The 17,128-nt window shown below is 35.9% G+C and overlaps 1 protein-coding gene across 3 annotated transcripts; it reads right to left on the reverse strand.

Annotated features, from left to right (window-relative positions):
- Positions 1-2,809: 2,809 nt before the first annotated feature.
- LOC138306429 (glucose dehydrogenase [FAD, quinone]-like) lies at positions 2,810-15,668 on the reverse strand. Of its 3 annotated transcripts, XM_069246887.1 has the most exons (11): positions 15,564-15,668; positions 14,710-14,838; positions 11,562-11,770; positions 11,196-11,385; positions 10,727-10,983; positions 10,144-10,311; positions 7,294-7,444; positions 6,680-6,825; positions 5,757-5,946; positions 5,115-5,337; positions 2,810-3,640 (listed from the first exon to the last, which is right to left on the reverse strand). In XM_069246887.1, exons 2-11 carry the CDS (start codon positions 14,828-14,830, stop codon positions 3,490-3,492), a joined length of 1,806 nt encoding a protein of 601 aa, XP_069102988.1. In that variant the 5' UTR covers positions 14,831-14,838; positions 15,564-15,668; the 3' UTR covers positions 2,810-3,489. The 3 variants fall into 3 exon arrangements, with proteins under 3 accessions (XP_069102988.1, XP_069102990.1, XP_069102989.1); XM_069246889.1 differs by lacking the exons at positions 14,710-14,838; positions 15,564-15,668 and adding an exon at positions 12,048-12,184; XM_069246888.1 differs by lacking the exon at positions 2,810-3,640 and having other exon boundaries at positions 5,111-5,337.
- Positions 15,669-17,128: the final 1,460 nt, after the last annotated feature.

A 17,128-nucleotide genomic window follows, 5' to 3' on the forward strand; every position in this document is an offset into this window, starting at 1 on the left:
CAACATCACCAATAGTAACTTTACAGAACATTTACAGCATCACCAATAGTAACTTTACAGAACCTTTACAACATCACCAATAGTAACTTTACAGAACCTTTACAGCATCACCAATAGTAACTTTACAGAACCTTTACAGCATCACCAATAGTAACTTTACAGAACCTTTACATCATCACCAATAGTAACTTTACAGAACATTTACAGCATCACCAATAGTAACTTTACAGAACCTTTACAACATCACCAATAGTAACTTTACAGAACATTTACAGCATCACCAATAGTAACTTTACAGAACCTTTACAACATCACCAATAGTAACTTTACAGAACCTTTACAACATCACCAATAGTAACTTTACAGAACATTTACAGCATCACCAATAGTAACTTTACAGAACATTTACAGCATCACCAATAGTAACTTTACAGAACCTTTACAACATCACCAATAGTAACTTTACAGAACCTTTACAGCATCACCAATAGTAACTTTACAGAACATTTACAGCATCACCAATAGTAACTTTACAGAACCTTTACAGCATCACCAATAGTAACTTTACAGAACCTTTACAGCATCACCAATAGTAACTTTACAGAACCTTTACAGCATCACCAATAGTAACTTTACAGAACCTTTAGAGCATCACCAATAGTAACTTTACAGAACCTTTACAGCATCACCAATAGTAACTTTACAGAACCTTTACAGCATCACCAATAGTAACTTTACAGAACCTTTACAGCATCACCAATAGTAACTTTACAGAACCTTTACAGCATCACCAATAGTAACTTTACAGAACCTTTACAACATCACCAATAGTAACTTTACAGAACCTTTACAACATCACCAATAGTAACTTTACACAACATTTACAGCATCACCAATAGTAACTTTACAGAACCTTTACAGCATCACCAATAGTAACTTTACAGAACCTTTACAACATCACCAATAGTAACTTTACAGAACATTTACAGCATCACCAATAGTAACTTTACAGAACCTTTACAGCATCACCAATAGTAACTTTACAGAACCTTTACAACATCACCAATAGTAACTTTACAGAACGTTTACAGCATCACCAATAGTAACTTTACAGAACCTTTACAACATCACCAATAGTAACTTTACAGAACCTTTACAGCATCACCAATAGTAACTTTACAGAACCTTTACAGCATCACCAATAGTAACTTTACAGAACCTTTACAGCATCACCAATAGTAACTTTACAGAACCTTTACAGCATCACCAATAGTAACTTTACAGAACCTTTACAGCATCACCAATAGTAACTTTACAGAACCTTTACAACATCACCAATAGTAACTTTACAGAACCTTTACAGCATCACCAATAGTAAATTAAGGCAGAAACGTTATTCTAACAGTGTGGACATAATATTGTCGAATATATATATATATATTGACAATTGTCTGGAAAGTCTTGCCTAGGCACTGTGTCCTGAACAGTTCGAAACGGCATGCTGAAATAGAATGGTCGAAGGCGTCACTTTAGCCAGATGGTTATGTTACTATATATCCAGTCATTAGCTTCTCTCCGATATTAGTTTGGCACCATGATACAGACAACATCACCCATGGAAATCCGGCAAGGTATCCTCAACAACAGACACAATTGTAAACGAGTGTAAACATGTGGCATTTATGAAACGTGCCTCGTAAGGTTTTCATTTTTGCAGACTTTGGCGAGAATAAATCTTGAAATGTATGAATTCTCAACGATGTAGGATAGTTTTTAAAGCACGCACTCCGATAGTCTATCCTGGTGGAAGGTACTATCTAGGTAGTGAGAATTTCTTCAATTTAGGAATCTCTGGTATATGTGTGAGTTAGATATGTGTTTGAATGTAACTCAATCTGATTAAAATACATATCCTTATAACCACTCCATTCAATAGAGGAATCCTCTTGTCAAACGTAGTGATAATAAGGATCTATATTATAATCAGATTGGAATATAACTCTGCAATCTATTATGATACCACCATTCAGTTATTTTGTTTTCTATCTGCTGGAACTAGTTCCTCCTTTCATAACGCGTACTTCGTTTTTAGTATGTATATTGACGGTTGACTTAAATCATGATCAGTGATTGCAGTTATGACTCCAGTGACCGCAGTTTCCAGCTTCATTATGTCTAAAACCAAAACAGAAATGTTAATATAAGACTTGATCTTCATTGTGACTGTATACGGAAGTACATTTTGTACGACCTCGGTTGGCAAATGGGCGTTAACGCGCACCATAAAATATGTTCGTTGCCATATGCGTTCTTATAATCGAATAAGAATTTAAAATTAAGACCAATTCGAATTCCCTTTTAAGGTCAACGTGCTTATTTTTGTGCCTTCACAGTATTTGTAATGTTTCCGCGTTTCTTGATTAAAATTCAGAATACTTTAACTGCAGTAGATGTGAACATAAAACATCAATAGATTACTTTTAGACATAGTTGAAAATGTCGTCGCACCAGCGATAACGTTAAAACTTTGAAGTGAATAACAGTTAAAACCTGCCTCGCTACAAAACGTAAGACGCACATACAACTGAATATTTAAAATTATCGCCTAATGGGTCATTTCTTCAAATCAGTTTTATACGAAATTCTACAAACAAATGTATCTCAATGTTTTGCCATATTCTTCATATGGCAACTTGCTACAAACAGACAATTTGATTTTTGAAATCACCAATATCAGGTTCAGAGACTGTCTCCTCACCAGATAAGATCCGTATTTAGTCAGACATAAAAAACAGGGTAAAACAGAAGGTAAAATGAATTTCTTCTTGTTGTTTATTTTATAGACAAAAATCAGAACGAGAGATATTTTCATGCTGTTAACTGATGCTAACCAAGTCCCTCTAGCATTGCAAGTACACACAGTATGTGAAGTAGTGGTACATACATTTTATTTGTTTGCAATTAATATAATGATAACTGATTATGAACGCACATACGTGGGGATCTATCTTTAATAAGGCTAACATATACTGTTCTTGCTCGTCGCTCAATAACCCCTTCAAAAGGTATCTAAACAATAATAATCAGTGAATGCTTGTGTTTCTAATATAAAGACTATCACTACACGAACAATCACACACTCGTTACACAACACATACATGTACAGGCCTTTATTCAGATATATACCATGTGCCAAAGTTCAATTATACAACGAAGCTAAACATATACATATAACTCTATGTATACAGTGTGTATCAGGGCCCAGTTTCATGAAAGTTTCCTTAAATCTAAGGAATCCTTTAGCATTATATTTCCCATTGAAAAGCATTAGAAATTTAAAGGGAGGCTCCTTAACTTAAAATTTTACCTTAACCACTGTAATGCATTCTTATGGCGAGTTTAAAGTTAAAAGAATTCCTTAAAAGTATGTCATGAAATATAGCTTTTAATGTATATATAAAAAAAACTACCATACAAACAGACCACCCTTCACTTCCGCCGAGGTTGTACAGTAACTTTCCCACGAATGAGGTCAGCAGCTTTCTCAGCAATCATAAAGGTAGGCGCCATGGTGTTACCGGAAGTAAGATATGGCATGATGGAACAATCAGCTACTCTCAAACCGGAAATACCCTTTATTCTGCAACATGATCAATACACTGTTAGGTACATGTACAGTTGTCCTAAAATGTTCAAGCGATTGTTGGTGGATGTCCTAGAACCTGCCGCTGTCATGTAATTCACACGTAGTATAATTAAAGATGATCTACCAGTTTAGTTTGAACAAAATTATTCTAATAACTGTAGGTATTGGATACAAGAAATAGGAAAGCTAACCTACATATGGAAATCACTGCCCATTTATTTGTTTATTAATTTGATGCTGGGTGTAGCATAATTGATGTTTAATGTCTCCGTATTTCTTATAAAACTGAGATTGTAAAGGTATACGGGGTCACTCTTACGGACTCCAATAACACGTTTAGACGCTACCAATCTGCGTTTGAGTCATACAAACTACACTACACAGAACGTTTACAACATCACCAACCGAGATAATATCAACATCACAATAGCAAGAATTGATGAAACCGTTTGAATAACCATTGATGAATTAAAATTTACAGTCTTGATACTTAAAGGGACATGAACCTAAATTAACCATATAAATTTGAGTAAAATACATATTTAAGACGTGTCAGATACCTTACTAAGAATTATATATCAATTATTGTGCAAATGAGTCAAATAAAATAATTTTAATAGAAATTCCATCTTGCTGTATTTTTAACCGGACCGGTCGAATTTTGTAACGATAGTATAGTAGTGTTGAACTTTAGTGACCTCCCACAATGCACTGCACAATCTATTTTTATCATTTTTGAGGTAGGTATTCCCCACGTTTTCCTGTCGTTTTAGATAACCGATCTTTGTTATAAAATATCCAATAAACATCTGAAAACCATATCTAAGCATACAGAACAAATTATTAAGGTTCATGTCCCTTTAACCTTCGGTGTGTAATGTAATAATACTTATTTTGAGACTGAAGTAATATAAATTCAGTTTATTTACAGGTTTGACTAAATTGCACATATTATAAGATACGGACATTGACCTTGATATAAGAGCGAAAAGTATCATCTTATATGAACAACTTTAATTTGTCAACACATGCAGGTATATAGTAAACTGTCATTATTCACCTAATCCGAATTTGCATATTACAGAGTTATCTGCACTTGCAGGTAGGTATTCATTGTGACGTCAGGTGTTTGCGAGCGTAACGTCATACGTTTCGGAGAAAACGACGTGAATTGCGCTCACAAAATAATGACGTAACAATCGATACCTACCCACAAGGGAGCTAACTCTGTAATATGCAAAAACGGAATTCCCATCACAAAGCAAGCAGAATTATGCATTGACATTTTACAAAATTACATGTATCCCATTGCTGGTTTGTATTGCATGTGACGTAATGCGCTTGCACGCGCAACTTAGAAAAAACGACGTTATTTTGCTCCCAAAATGATGACGTCACATTGCAAAGGAGTTGACCGTAATATACAAAGATAGAATACCGGTATCTTTTCTCTATATGAATACCTTACCTCAGGTGTGGATCTACTACAGCTGTTGAGTCAGAGGCCGGTCCCATCCTACAGGTTGATGCCGGGTGGTACACAGTGTTAGCTAGATGACGTATCAGACATTCCCAGTAACCGTCAGAATCCAGAGTCTCTTTCTCACAATCAGGGATGTCAGTTCTACGGAAACGTGTTCCCAGTTTCTTCATCGCATCAGTTGTCATCAATTTTTGAGCATAACGAACTCCTGTTTCAGGTAAAACAAACGAATATATTAATACATTCCCATAGTCTATATTCATATTTATTCCAAACAAGTGCAAGCTTTTAATTTGTTGTCAACTAACGTAATTTATTACTAGCAGATGCCTAAAGACAATGTTAACAATTTTAAGATATTAATTATTCTCCAAAGGAATCATCAAAACTACTCAAAGATTACTATGCGTGGCAACGAAGAAACATATTCTGGGAAACATGCAAGACTTTCTAAGCCCCTGATCCATCATCTCCCTTAGCTGGACAGGTAAACACGTTTGCATACGACGTACTTAAACCACAGCTGATAATGTACACCTATGATAATTGGAACACATTCTATATATATATATTAAGCCAAAGAAGCATGCCTACTACTATCTGAGCTAACCTGGTGATATAACCTACCCCTGATAAAGGTACTGACATCCTCAGGATCGTCCAAGTAATTCGGGTCCAAAAGTGGGTAGTCAAAAGGATCCCGACTAACCAGACGGAGGGATCCATTACTTTTAGGTTGGATCAGGAAGACGGCGATAGAAAATCCTTCTGGCGGGACGTCCGACTGGAGGATCTTCTCGTACAAAGCTTCATTCACCTAAATGTACCATTAAATACGTTTTGAATTTATAGTAGATATGTGTTATTTTCAAAAATACTGACCCCTTTTTGATCATGGCCAGTTTTAAAATATCGAGAGTGATACAATGCAGAGAAAAGAAAAAGCAGATCAACGAAGGAAACACAAAACAAAGTACGATTAAATAAGAACAAACTGTAAAATAGTTTCCGCTCCTTCTTGGCGCTCAGCAGAAAGGATTCGCTCGTCTTCTGTAAAATGTGCCTCGATGTGCTTGTTCTGTATCTCTGGCGGCGTGCTTCACTTAAATAACACTATAAAAAGGCAGAAGAATCACAATACGAACATACTGTGTAGTCGCCCAATATACGCACGAACTTCACATACGTAATACACTGCATACGTAGGCGGCCGTCTTTATATTCTACTCAAACAACCAAGATCATCATGATTAATGGCATCTCTTGTATTTTGAAGTGGAGTATGAAGTGTTATGTTTGTCTGTAATAAATGCTTTACAAGGATGTCGAACACGCTTAACCTAAAACCTTCAACCATTCGAAGTTGAACAGGTGTCCAGATGACTTCGTCGTAAGGATGTTTGACTGTAAATTTTATATATATAATTCAAGCCATATTCCATTCAGATATATCATAATTACTGCCCTTTGTGTCTCTCCAAGACCTGGATATACATGTATCTTTACTAATATCATTATTAATCATATGACAACGGTACATCTGATCTCACCTCGTCTCTGTAATTGAAGTGACCGTACGAGTCACCGTGTTCCTCTAGCGAGCTTACAAGTGTGAACTGAATATCCGGAGTTTTTCTGTCCGGATCCGTCTTTATAAACGCCTGACTTTCCATAGCAGCACTGCTGGTTAGCAGGCCTTGAATAGAAAACGCTTGACTGTGTCACAAATATGTTCTTTCAAGTGCCTCTGTTATAACAAGTATAAGAAGAATGCATTTTTTAAATTCGAAATTCAGTTGTTTATTATGGTAAACACCATGGTTCCCCTATGGTGCAAACAAACATATGCAGACTTCTATAAGGTATTTAATATTACAATACTACCGTATGTAAAGTTGTTAAGTGCCGCGCGATGAACTTTTCACGATCTCCTCTTAGATGCTAATTCGCAGGGAGAAATGCTTGTCGATTTCTTATAGTAATATTATAAACCGTGGGCCTACAGGTTATTAGTATCCAACTTGGCATTATCTCCATGATTTTCTCGGATATTTAAATTTGCAGAAAGTAATAGTAATCAGTTGTGAATGTGGGCTACATTAATTATCCACTGTTGTCAGTGGTGATATTTACTTTGTAAGGAATCTGATTAATTGAACATTACCTGTACCGAAGAGGTGATACTTGAGCCAGTTCATTGGAGTGAAGACTTTGGCTAGAGTGTAGCTAACAGGTTTCTCAATATCAGCCTTCACATAAAACACCATGTGATCCCTTAATACGGACCCAACTGGTAGATCAGCGTGGACAGGAATCTGTAAAACAATACAAACGTAACAATTAACAATCCAATGCGGACCCTACCGGTAGATCAGTGTGGACAGGAATCTGTAAAACAATACAAACGTAACAATTAACAATCCAATGCGGACCCTACCGGTAGATCAGTGTGGACAGGAATCTGTAAAACAATACAAACGTAACAATTAACAATCCAATGCGGACCCTACCGGTAGATCAGTGTGGACAGGAATCTGTAAAACAATACAAACGTAACAATTAACAATCCAATGCTGACCCTACCGGTAGATCAGTGTGGACAGGAATCTGTAAAACAATACAAACGTAACAATTAACAATCCAATGCGGACCCTACCGGTAGATCAGTGTGGACAGGAATCTGTAAAACAATACAAACGTAACAATTAACAATCCAATGCGGACCCTACCGGTAGATCAGTGTGGACAGGAATCTGTAAAACAATACAAACGTAACAATTAACAATCCAATGCGGACCCTACCGGTAGATCAAGTGTGGACAGGAATCTGTAAAACAATACAAACGTAACAATTAACAATCCAATGCGGACCCTACCGGTAGATCAACGTGGACAGGAATCTGTAAAACAATACAAACGTAACAATTAACAATCCAATGCGGACCCTACCGGTAGATCAGTGTGGACAGGAATCCTGTAAAACAATACAAACGTAACAATTAACAACAATGCGACCCTACGGTAGATCAGTGTGGACAGGAATCTGTAAAACAATACAAACGTAACAATTAACAATCCAATGCTGACCCTACCGGTAGATCAGTGTGGACAGGAATCTGTAAAACAATACAAACGTAACAATTAACAATCCAATGCGGACCCTACCGGTAGATCAGTGTGGACAGGAATCTGTAAAACAATACAAACGTAACAATTAACAATCCAATGCGGACCCTACCGGTAGATCAGTGTGGACAGGAATCTGTAAAACAATACAAACGTAACAATTAACAATCCAATGCGGACCCTACCGGTAGATCAGTGTGGACAGGAATCTGTAAAACAATACAAACGTAACAATTAACAATCCAATGCTGACCCTACCGGTAGATCAGTGTGGACAGGAATCTGTAAAACAATACAAACGTAACAATTAACAATCCAATGCGGACCCTACCGGTAGATCAGTGTGGACAGGAATCTGTAAAACAATACAAACGTAACAATTAACAATCCAATGCGGACCCTACCGGTAGATCAGTGTGGACAGGAATCTGTGTGCGACCTACAGTGGACAGGAATCTGTAAAACAATACAAACGTAACAATTAACAATCCAATGCGGACCCTACCGGTAGATCAGTGTGGACAGGAATCTGTAAAACAATACAAACGTAACAATTAACAATCCAATGCGGACCCTACCGGTAGATCAGTGTGGACAGGAATCTGTAAAACAATACAAACGTAACAATTAACAATCCAATGCTGACCCTACCGGTAGATCAGTGTGGACAGGAATCTGTAAAACAATACAAACGTAACAATTAACAATCCAATGCTGACCCTACCGGTAGATCAGTGTGGACAGGAATCTGTAAAACAATACAAACGTAACAATTAACAATCCAATGCGGACCCTACCGGTAGATCAGTGTGGACAGGAATCTGTAAAACAATACAAACGTAACAATTAACAATCCAATGCTGACCCTACCGGTAGATCAGTGTGGACAGGAATCTGTAAAACAATACAAACGTAACAATTAACAATCCAATGCTGACCCTACCGGTAGATCAACGTGGACAGGAATCTATAGAAAATTCTGTAACAATTAACTTTAGACACATAAGTATTGTATTTATCCAATGTCACAGTTGCAATGATCCGATGTAACACTGATAGAACAGCATAACGTCGAATTTTATCTGTCAGAACTCAATACTATTAATGACTTCTACTGAAGGCTACAATTTCAAAGGATTGTTTTCTGAGGCTTAAATTTTCGGATTTGTTTCTTCTTTTGATCAAATCAAGTTATGCGCCAAATATTTACATGGCATAGGAAACGCTAAATCTAAACGCACCAAAATTTGACCGTTTATACAAAAACACCAAATTTTCCAGACTCCAATATATCCAATTTACAGTATGATTTACAGTGTGTGATTCTGCACTACGTACATATACAATTGTAGTTATTGCAATATGTTTTCATGTTAACAGTTTTAGTAGTATTCAAAAAGTAAACCTAGTGTACAATGGTCATCCCTAATTGTAGGTATGTCTGACAGGACAGTAACAGCAGGGATTTATACAACAATTCTAAAATCATCTAAAATCTAAAATCAGCTCTCGGGTTTTTCTACACTGGCAAAATTTCATGAGGAAGTATCTAAACAAAAAACATCTGAACCTGGAAATATTTTAACAGAGAAATGTCTTAACCTGGAAATATATTAACCGGGAGATACCTAAACCTGAAAAATATCTTAATCTAGAAATCCCTTGACCTGTTATTTACCTAAATGATCTGTAAATCGTACCATATATTCTTATCATACATAAAGAACAGAAATTCACCAAAAATTGCAGTAAGATTTCGACCAAAATTCGGAAATTCATTCATTTTACTTTGACAAGGATAATTCACTTTGAAAAAATGACGTGTTAAAGGTTAACAGTTTTATGTCAAGGAGAAAACGAATGGAAGCCAATCGTGTTTATGCTCTACCCCTAAGTCCGTCAGGTGATCCTTGGGACCAACTCCCGACAGTAGTAAGAGTTGTGCAGACCCGATCGTCCCTGCGCTGAGGATCACTTCTCGACTGGCCATGACAGATTTCTTCCTTCCATTCTGGATAAACTCAACACCTACTGCCTGTTTGTTTTCTATCATCACCTAAAAGTTTCAAAACGAAATACACATGAGATATTTTCTAATGACTATGAAACGTGAGTAGGAGAGAGTCAGATTACAGATAACACCAAAAAATGGGAAATTTACTTGAAGCTGAATGGTTGTACTATCGTAAAACGCTAACGTTAATTAACAACATTAAAAGTGCAGACAGTTAGGAACGGGCAACATATAAGGAAGAGCTCACTGGCGATTTTGGGCAAGTTAAAAACCAACACCATGCAAATACCATGTTCAAAACAACGTTAATTGTACAAATATGATATGGATATCCATTCAGACGATGTTTTTAAAGTTTTATATTGAATAGAGGATGCACTGCCAGACCGAGGTTGGAACAATATGAACAAGTCGGGTATCTACTCGCTACAGTGATTATACATGTGGATGTTGATACCTTGGTCACGTGTGATTGAATTGCCACGTGTAAATTCTTCCTGCCAAGAATCGGTTGTAAAAATCCACGCGCAGCGTTACATCTTTGCCCCCCTCCAATGATAGACCACGCTCGACAGAAGCCATCTTGTATCCCATCATTGCCATTACAATCGTGAACCTTGAATCCAATTTCCTTTGCCGCCTCAAAGTAGACTTCTGCTAGTTCGGACTTTGTGGCATCAGAAATGGCAATTGGTCCTCCGCGAGAATGGAATTCTAGGACATGTTTGAAAGGTGATGATTATTGGGGTACTACAATTTGTTCATGTGGTTCTTTTTATGTACTTTTTAACAACTGCTTTACTATAGATATTTACTATATAATGTACATAAAGTAATCTCATTGTTAATATTTCCTAAGCCAAGGACTTTAAAATTTTATACAAGCAATATATCTGTGTATTTATAAAATACATGTCTCACTTTACCTCTATCGAATCCGTCTGTTTCGCGCATATCTTCCGATTTTAGGAAATATGGCAAAACTTCGTCATAGCTCCACCCTTCACAGCCATCGACTGCCCATGAGTCGTAGTCATGGCGACTACCTCGGATATAGGCTAGTCCATTTAATAGAGTGGATCCTCCAAGGCCTTTTCCTCGCGGCCAAATACCAACCTAGACGTCGAATATCAGATGTCACGTGTTTAATGTTATAGAGTGTACTAACAATTTAATGGACTTGAACCCAAACAAGGTATATAAGTCGAAAAATATAAATAAAATTAGTTAATAAATAAATAATAAATAAATAAGTGAAGGTTTATGAACTTTTCCTCCGATACAAGACTTACTTTGTTTTTCATAGCGAAGTGCGACTGCTTCTGTGGTATTGTCCTATATATCCAATCAGCTTCTGTCATCTGTGCTTTTGGACAGTTGTACGGAATATCATATACCGGTTTATCTGATTCGGACTTCCCTGCTTCCAATAACAACACAGTGACGTCACTATCTTCTGACAACCGATTGGCTAACACTAACCCGGAAGCACCACCTCCAACTGCGCCAAATAGAAATTTAGTATTTCATAGCCTTGTCATTTGAAGAGAAAATTATTTATATTCTTTAAGCTGAAGCAGAGACATTTTACCAATTTATAGACAATGATGTGACTCGACTACGGGATAGAACCCGGATCCTTCATTATAGGTTCAAACGCGCAATTCAAGGCCGACACTGATGTGGTGTCTGTGATGGCGTTATGATGGCCAGAAATTACCCTATATTAGGTATTTTAACGATTATACAACGGGCCAGGTACAGTTCTAACATCCTACCTGGAGAGCATTGGCTTTGCTAGAATTGGAACCCATACAGTTGGTAATTAAGCTAATGTGTTGTAACAGTTGCACTGAAAGATGTTCATTTGTCAAAGAGTTATTTCCCTTTGAACGTAAGCACACTTGTGGTGTTTTCGCGCCTTAGAGAACTCTTCAACACTGTAAGGTAGAAAGAGTGGCAGTCATGAATGGTAAAGAACGCTGATAAATTTGTAAAGATGATTTGAGGAATTTATGAGGCCATAATGTAAGTTTTATATGTATTACATGAACTATAATGTTGTAATATGTTTCGATAAATAAGATTACAGTATTGTTGTCAGAAATTAGTTGTTAGATGCACTGGCATTTGCCATGTGGCCTAGGGTCTGTTCTGTAAGTCGTTTTGCCCATAATTGTCCCTATATACTAGTGTAGGTTTCGGGTCGAGTTGACCATACGTATGTTCAGTGTACCGAGAGTGATTATTATATTGAACGCTGTAGAGAGCTAGAAATAACGAATTTCCTGTAAGGATTGTACAGTATTTGTAGCTAGGAATTACATTAATTGAAGTGAGTTATGTTTGTATCACATTTAGTCAGATAATCATGTAACCATAAGTAGTATAGCAAAGTGTATATTGTTAGCATGATTAGGGCATGTTTCTAGTCAGTCTTTTAACAGTTTAAGTACTTTTCAAGTACATTTCAAGTTTACTTAAGTACTTTTCAAGTACATTTTAAGTATGTTGCATTGTGATATTTTAAGTCTATAGTCGCATTGTAGATTAAGTCTAAATACTCAGACAAGGTTATTTCTGTTTGTTACAGTCTTTTATTACGTTGGAATAAAGTTGCCACGCACTTTAAAGGAAGATCTTTCGGGTTGTGTAGTTTGTCGCCCTACTTAATAGTCCCGTGCAGGTAAAGCTAACAACTAGGAAAACGTTAGGGAAGTTATACATATAATACGACTGAAAGCAAGGCCTTAAAGGGCGCAGCCATATGTTTCAGCAGAAACATATATATGTTTGTATGTTTCTGGTTTAAGTAACTATTATGCACTGTTAAAAAACTCAATTTATGGATATAACTGAGCCGAATTTTTTGTTTATTTTTTATGCATATATTCACACTCTTTCCGTGTCCTAAAACCCCCATTTGAGAAGAAATCTACATAAGAGACGGAAGAAATTTTATTTCCATAACAAATATTCCGGTTTTGGTTAGCTGATTATATTGGAAGGTGGTCTATCACTTGAACGCTTGCAAATATAGAGCAATTGCACGGAGCTTCTGCCGGAGGAAGATTACGTTCGTCGGATCATAAATGTGTTTGAAACACTTGATTATATAACGAGCTCACTTCAAAGCATCGCATTCACGCTGATGGGATTTTCTACAATGGGTAAAATAATGGCGTCCGCAAACTGAAGCTGTCAGTGTGAAGAATTGAATTCTGAAAATTTGGTTTTTTCTTATATTTTCATGTATGTGTTACCTTGGAAGTGCTTCGCACTTTGTGCCCTTCAGGCACAAAGGGCCGCACGCTTATTATCAATAATATGTGTATTTCTCAAATCTAAAATAATGTTAAATGAGTTTAAATCTTAAGCAGGAACGGACGACAAGATTTTAAAGCACCCGAACATTTGTGAGATGATATACCAATCCGTTAGTACCGACTCACTTTTGTTCCTGAGTCGTGTGTATCATTGATGATATTTTATTACCAATCATGTAATGAGATTACATATGGGGAATACTGATACAATGTTTAATAAATTCGTCAGTGGTATTATAACATGTAATAGGAACTATTATATAGAATTAGAACCCTGTTCGGATTAAAACTTTGACTTTGAGTGTATTGTATATCATTGCAGCATAATAATAATGGACTTTATTTTCATTCTATTACAGTGTTTACAATATAAAAGTAATATCATGCTGCAAGGACATAATAAACATATAGACTAGTCCATTAATGTTAAGGTTTATTACGTTATATTTCCATTCTACTTTCAGTTTCCCGTTTAATCTATGTTAAATCAGATGGGCAATATCTGGCTATGAACTCCAATCTGGTCAAGCGTATGGATATCTAACGTTTCCGCCGCGTCACTGACAATGTATTCAATGTATACTTACGCCTGTACATAACGGTCAAATAATTTCAAAAGTGGTTTTAAAGTTGTGTAGTCTATGAAATCTAATAGTATTATCGTGTTGACAAAATCACTTGTTCAAAAAAAAAAACGTCATCGCATAATTTTCATTTGTTCGCTTGTTTCAAACCGTTTTGTGTTAAACTATATTCAGAAGTTGATGCTATTGCTGTTCCGTCTATTGAACTTGGCGACGTCAACACTAGCGCAAGCGGGAAATTTAAAGGATATACGTGTGTAGTTTTGAATTCGAAGGATCGTAATGGAAATATAAGTAATAAACTGTTACCAGATTGGACATACAGTTGATATGAAGCCCATCCGTCCGAAAGATAAATATTCATGGCGCCCTAACGGGCGCCATTCTATTTATCTTCCTTCCGGATGGGCTTCATATCAACTGTATGTCCAATCTGGTAACAGTTTATTGCTTAAATGGAGATAAAAGCTGTACAATACGTGAGAGAGAGAACTGTTTTAAGTTTAAGATATAGATTGATGTATTCTTACCGATAATATAGTTATAGGACTGATTAAAGTGTCTGACGAATTCATGTGGCTTTCTCAGCCAGTAATTATTAGTGAATATGGCGGTAATTATCCCAATCAAGGCAGCAACCACAACCTTCATGATTTATTCTGCAATAAAAACATAAAAGTTTTCTTTTCATTTGTTGTCATTATTCACTACAGGATTTAGGCTGATATTAGATCAGGAATTGAAAGATAAACACATTTGTACAAAGTTGCAAATTGATTCTACAAACAGTCAACTAAATACAGCCTACTGGCTTAATCTATTGATTTTCAAAATTATTTTTAAAATCAATTTTGAAACAACAATCCTGACAGTGGCCACGATAGTCTCCAACAATGGACGTGTTGTGTTCATTACTTATACCAATTTCCACTCAATTGACAAACGGATTAATTCGTAATTATTGTCAGAGCAGCTGTTTTGAAATTCCAGTACCCTTGCAAAACAATAACCATGTTATTTAGCGTCCACTGTCTCGATTGTATTCTAATAATCATGAAATAATTAGGAAGTTTTGAACAAATATTTATGTTTATAGAACATTTTTTAAGAAGAGATACTTTTATTGTAAGATATTTGCAATGTTTCATGTGCGATAACAGAATAGATAATTAAAATGTATTTTTGCTTATATATGTACACTTATTAGTACATTTGCTTTTTATTTGTAATTGTGCAACAATATTAAGTAGCTTTGACATTTTCTCCTTTTTAAGTCTTTAAAATATGCAAGAAATTAATGAAAACTATTCACTGCAAGGTAAACAACAATATTCTTATAGGGTTATGTGTGTTAAAATATGAAAATGAATACAAAAAAACTTACAAAGGCGTATGCGACCAAACTGCATTGCCTGTGTCACGGCAGGAACGTCAAGGTGAACTTTTAGATAAGTGTTCACCTGCATTTCCCATATAAAACAGATACTAAAACAGTCAGGGTCTTATCAAAAGGGGGAAATGACTGGCCTCAACTAAACCTGTTGTTATCAGAGGAAAGTCGGCGTCACAGGTTATCAAAATGCGCTATAGAATGGTTAAGGTGTACCGAACCACTGGGAGCGAGTTCGAAACCCATCTGGTACAGTTATCTGCCGTAGTTTGTAATATTTATCCTGGTACTCTTAAGGATGTATTCTTCTGTGGTTTCAGTCCCGTTGAAGTCTCGTTTCGACATAGATCAAAAACGTTATGAGATTTTTAAATACGATTTATCAATATCTGTAGCATGTGGTCTGTAGCAAATTTTGTCAAAAAATTACATTTTTATTTTTAGTAGATTTTTTTACACAGCGATTTTAAGAAATGACCCATTTGGCGGCCATTTTGAAATTGTGTCGTTTTAGGCTTTGAGTAGAGCCACCGTTTTCCCATTTTTTACTTAAATTGTTTTTACTTAAATCATCACCGCGTCAGCATTTTCAGCTGTATCGAGTTAATTTTTGCTGTAAATCTTCACTGGGTTCATGTTAATTAAAATATTGAACATTAATGTGTGAAATGATACACTTTTGTCACTTTATTTCTACATTTAATGGTAATTTGAGCACTTTTAATTTTTAGTCAAAATATTGAAAGATAACAAATATTTAAATGGGGCAAAAAAGTAAGCACACGGACCCCCCATTTTTCTGCCTGATTTAGAAAGAACAACCCTTTCCCTATTGATATGCAAACTATTGACAAAAGTTTAATACCAGAACTGTTTCTGTAAAGGGTTAAATTTGACAAAAATGGCTGAAAATGGTGCATTTTGGAGCTCAAAATTAAGGGGTAGGGGTAGAATATGTTGTTATTTTGAGGAAAAATATGACTCATGTTAGTCATAACTGGTATATTGTTAATGAAGACTACTTGAAAATAAATTCTACAAACATCCATACATATCAAACACCTCATTAGGGAATTATGGCTTTAAATTCTAGTGTATGTGGTCAAAACGGCTAAATTCCAATAAAATCCACTATTTTGTCATTTTGGTATCTTTGAGTGACAATAGCTCAAAAACGAGCACACGGACATATGTTTTTTCTTCCATTTTCTTTCATGGTATGAACTCCTATTTCCAAAAATCTATATGAGAAAAAAAGTTTAATACAAGAAAATTTTGACTTCTCAGAGGAGTACATCCTTAATTATTATTATAATGCATATTAATTCAAGAACGACACCGTTATAGGAAAATTGGACGAAACTTTTGACTTTGTTGGCTGGTGTGGCTTAACGTCATATGGACAATTATTTTCGGACTCTCTTGTGTACAATACCTTGCGTATGCGAGTATCTGTATATTTTGGGAGGTTACAAAATGTTCGTGTGTGCTGCTTTTTATGAAATAAATCAAATGTTAATTTTCATAACGCAGATCGTCTTATGTTTGGTGATGTAGCA

Source organism: Argopecten irradians, chromosome 13 (genome assembly GCF_041381155.1).
Source record: "Argopecten irradians isolate NY chromosome 13, Ai_NY, whole genome shotgun sequence".
In the NCBI taxonomy this organism is placed as follows: domain Eukaryota; kingdom Metazoa; phylum Mollusca; class Bivalvia; order Pectinida; family Pectinidae; genus Argopecten; species Argopecten irradians.

Coding starts and splice junctions, on each gene's coding strand:
- LOC138306429 (XM_069246887.1), bottom strand. CDS start 14,830: ATGAAGGTTGTGGTTGCTGCCTTGATTGGGATAATTACCGCCATATTC. Junction 10,312..10,726: donor TTCAATCACACGTGACCAAG/GTATCAACATCC, acceptor TGAAACTTTTAG/GTGATGATAGAAAACAAACA. Junction 7,445..10,143: donor ATCACCTGACGGACTTAGGG/GTAGAGCATAAA, acceptor ATTGTTTTACAG/ATTCCTGTCCACGCTGATCT.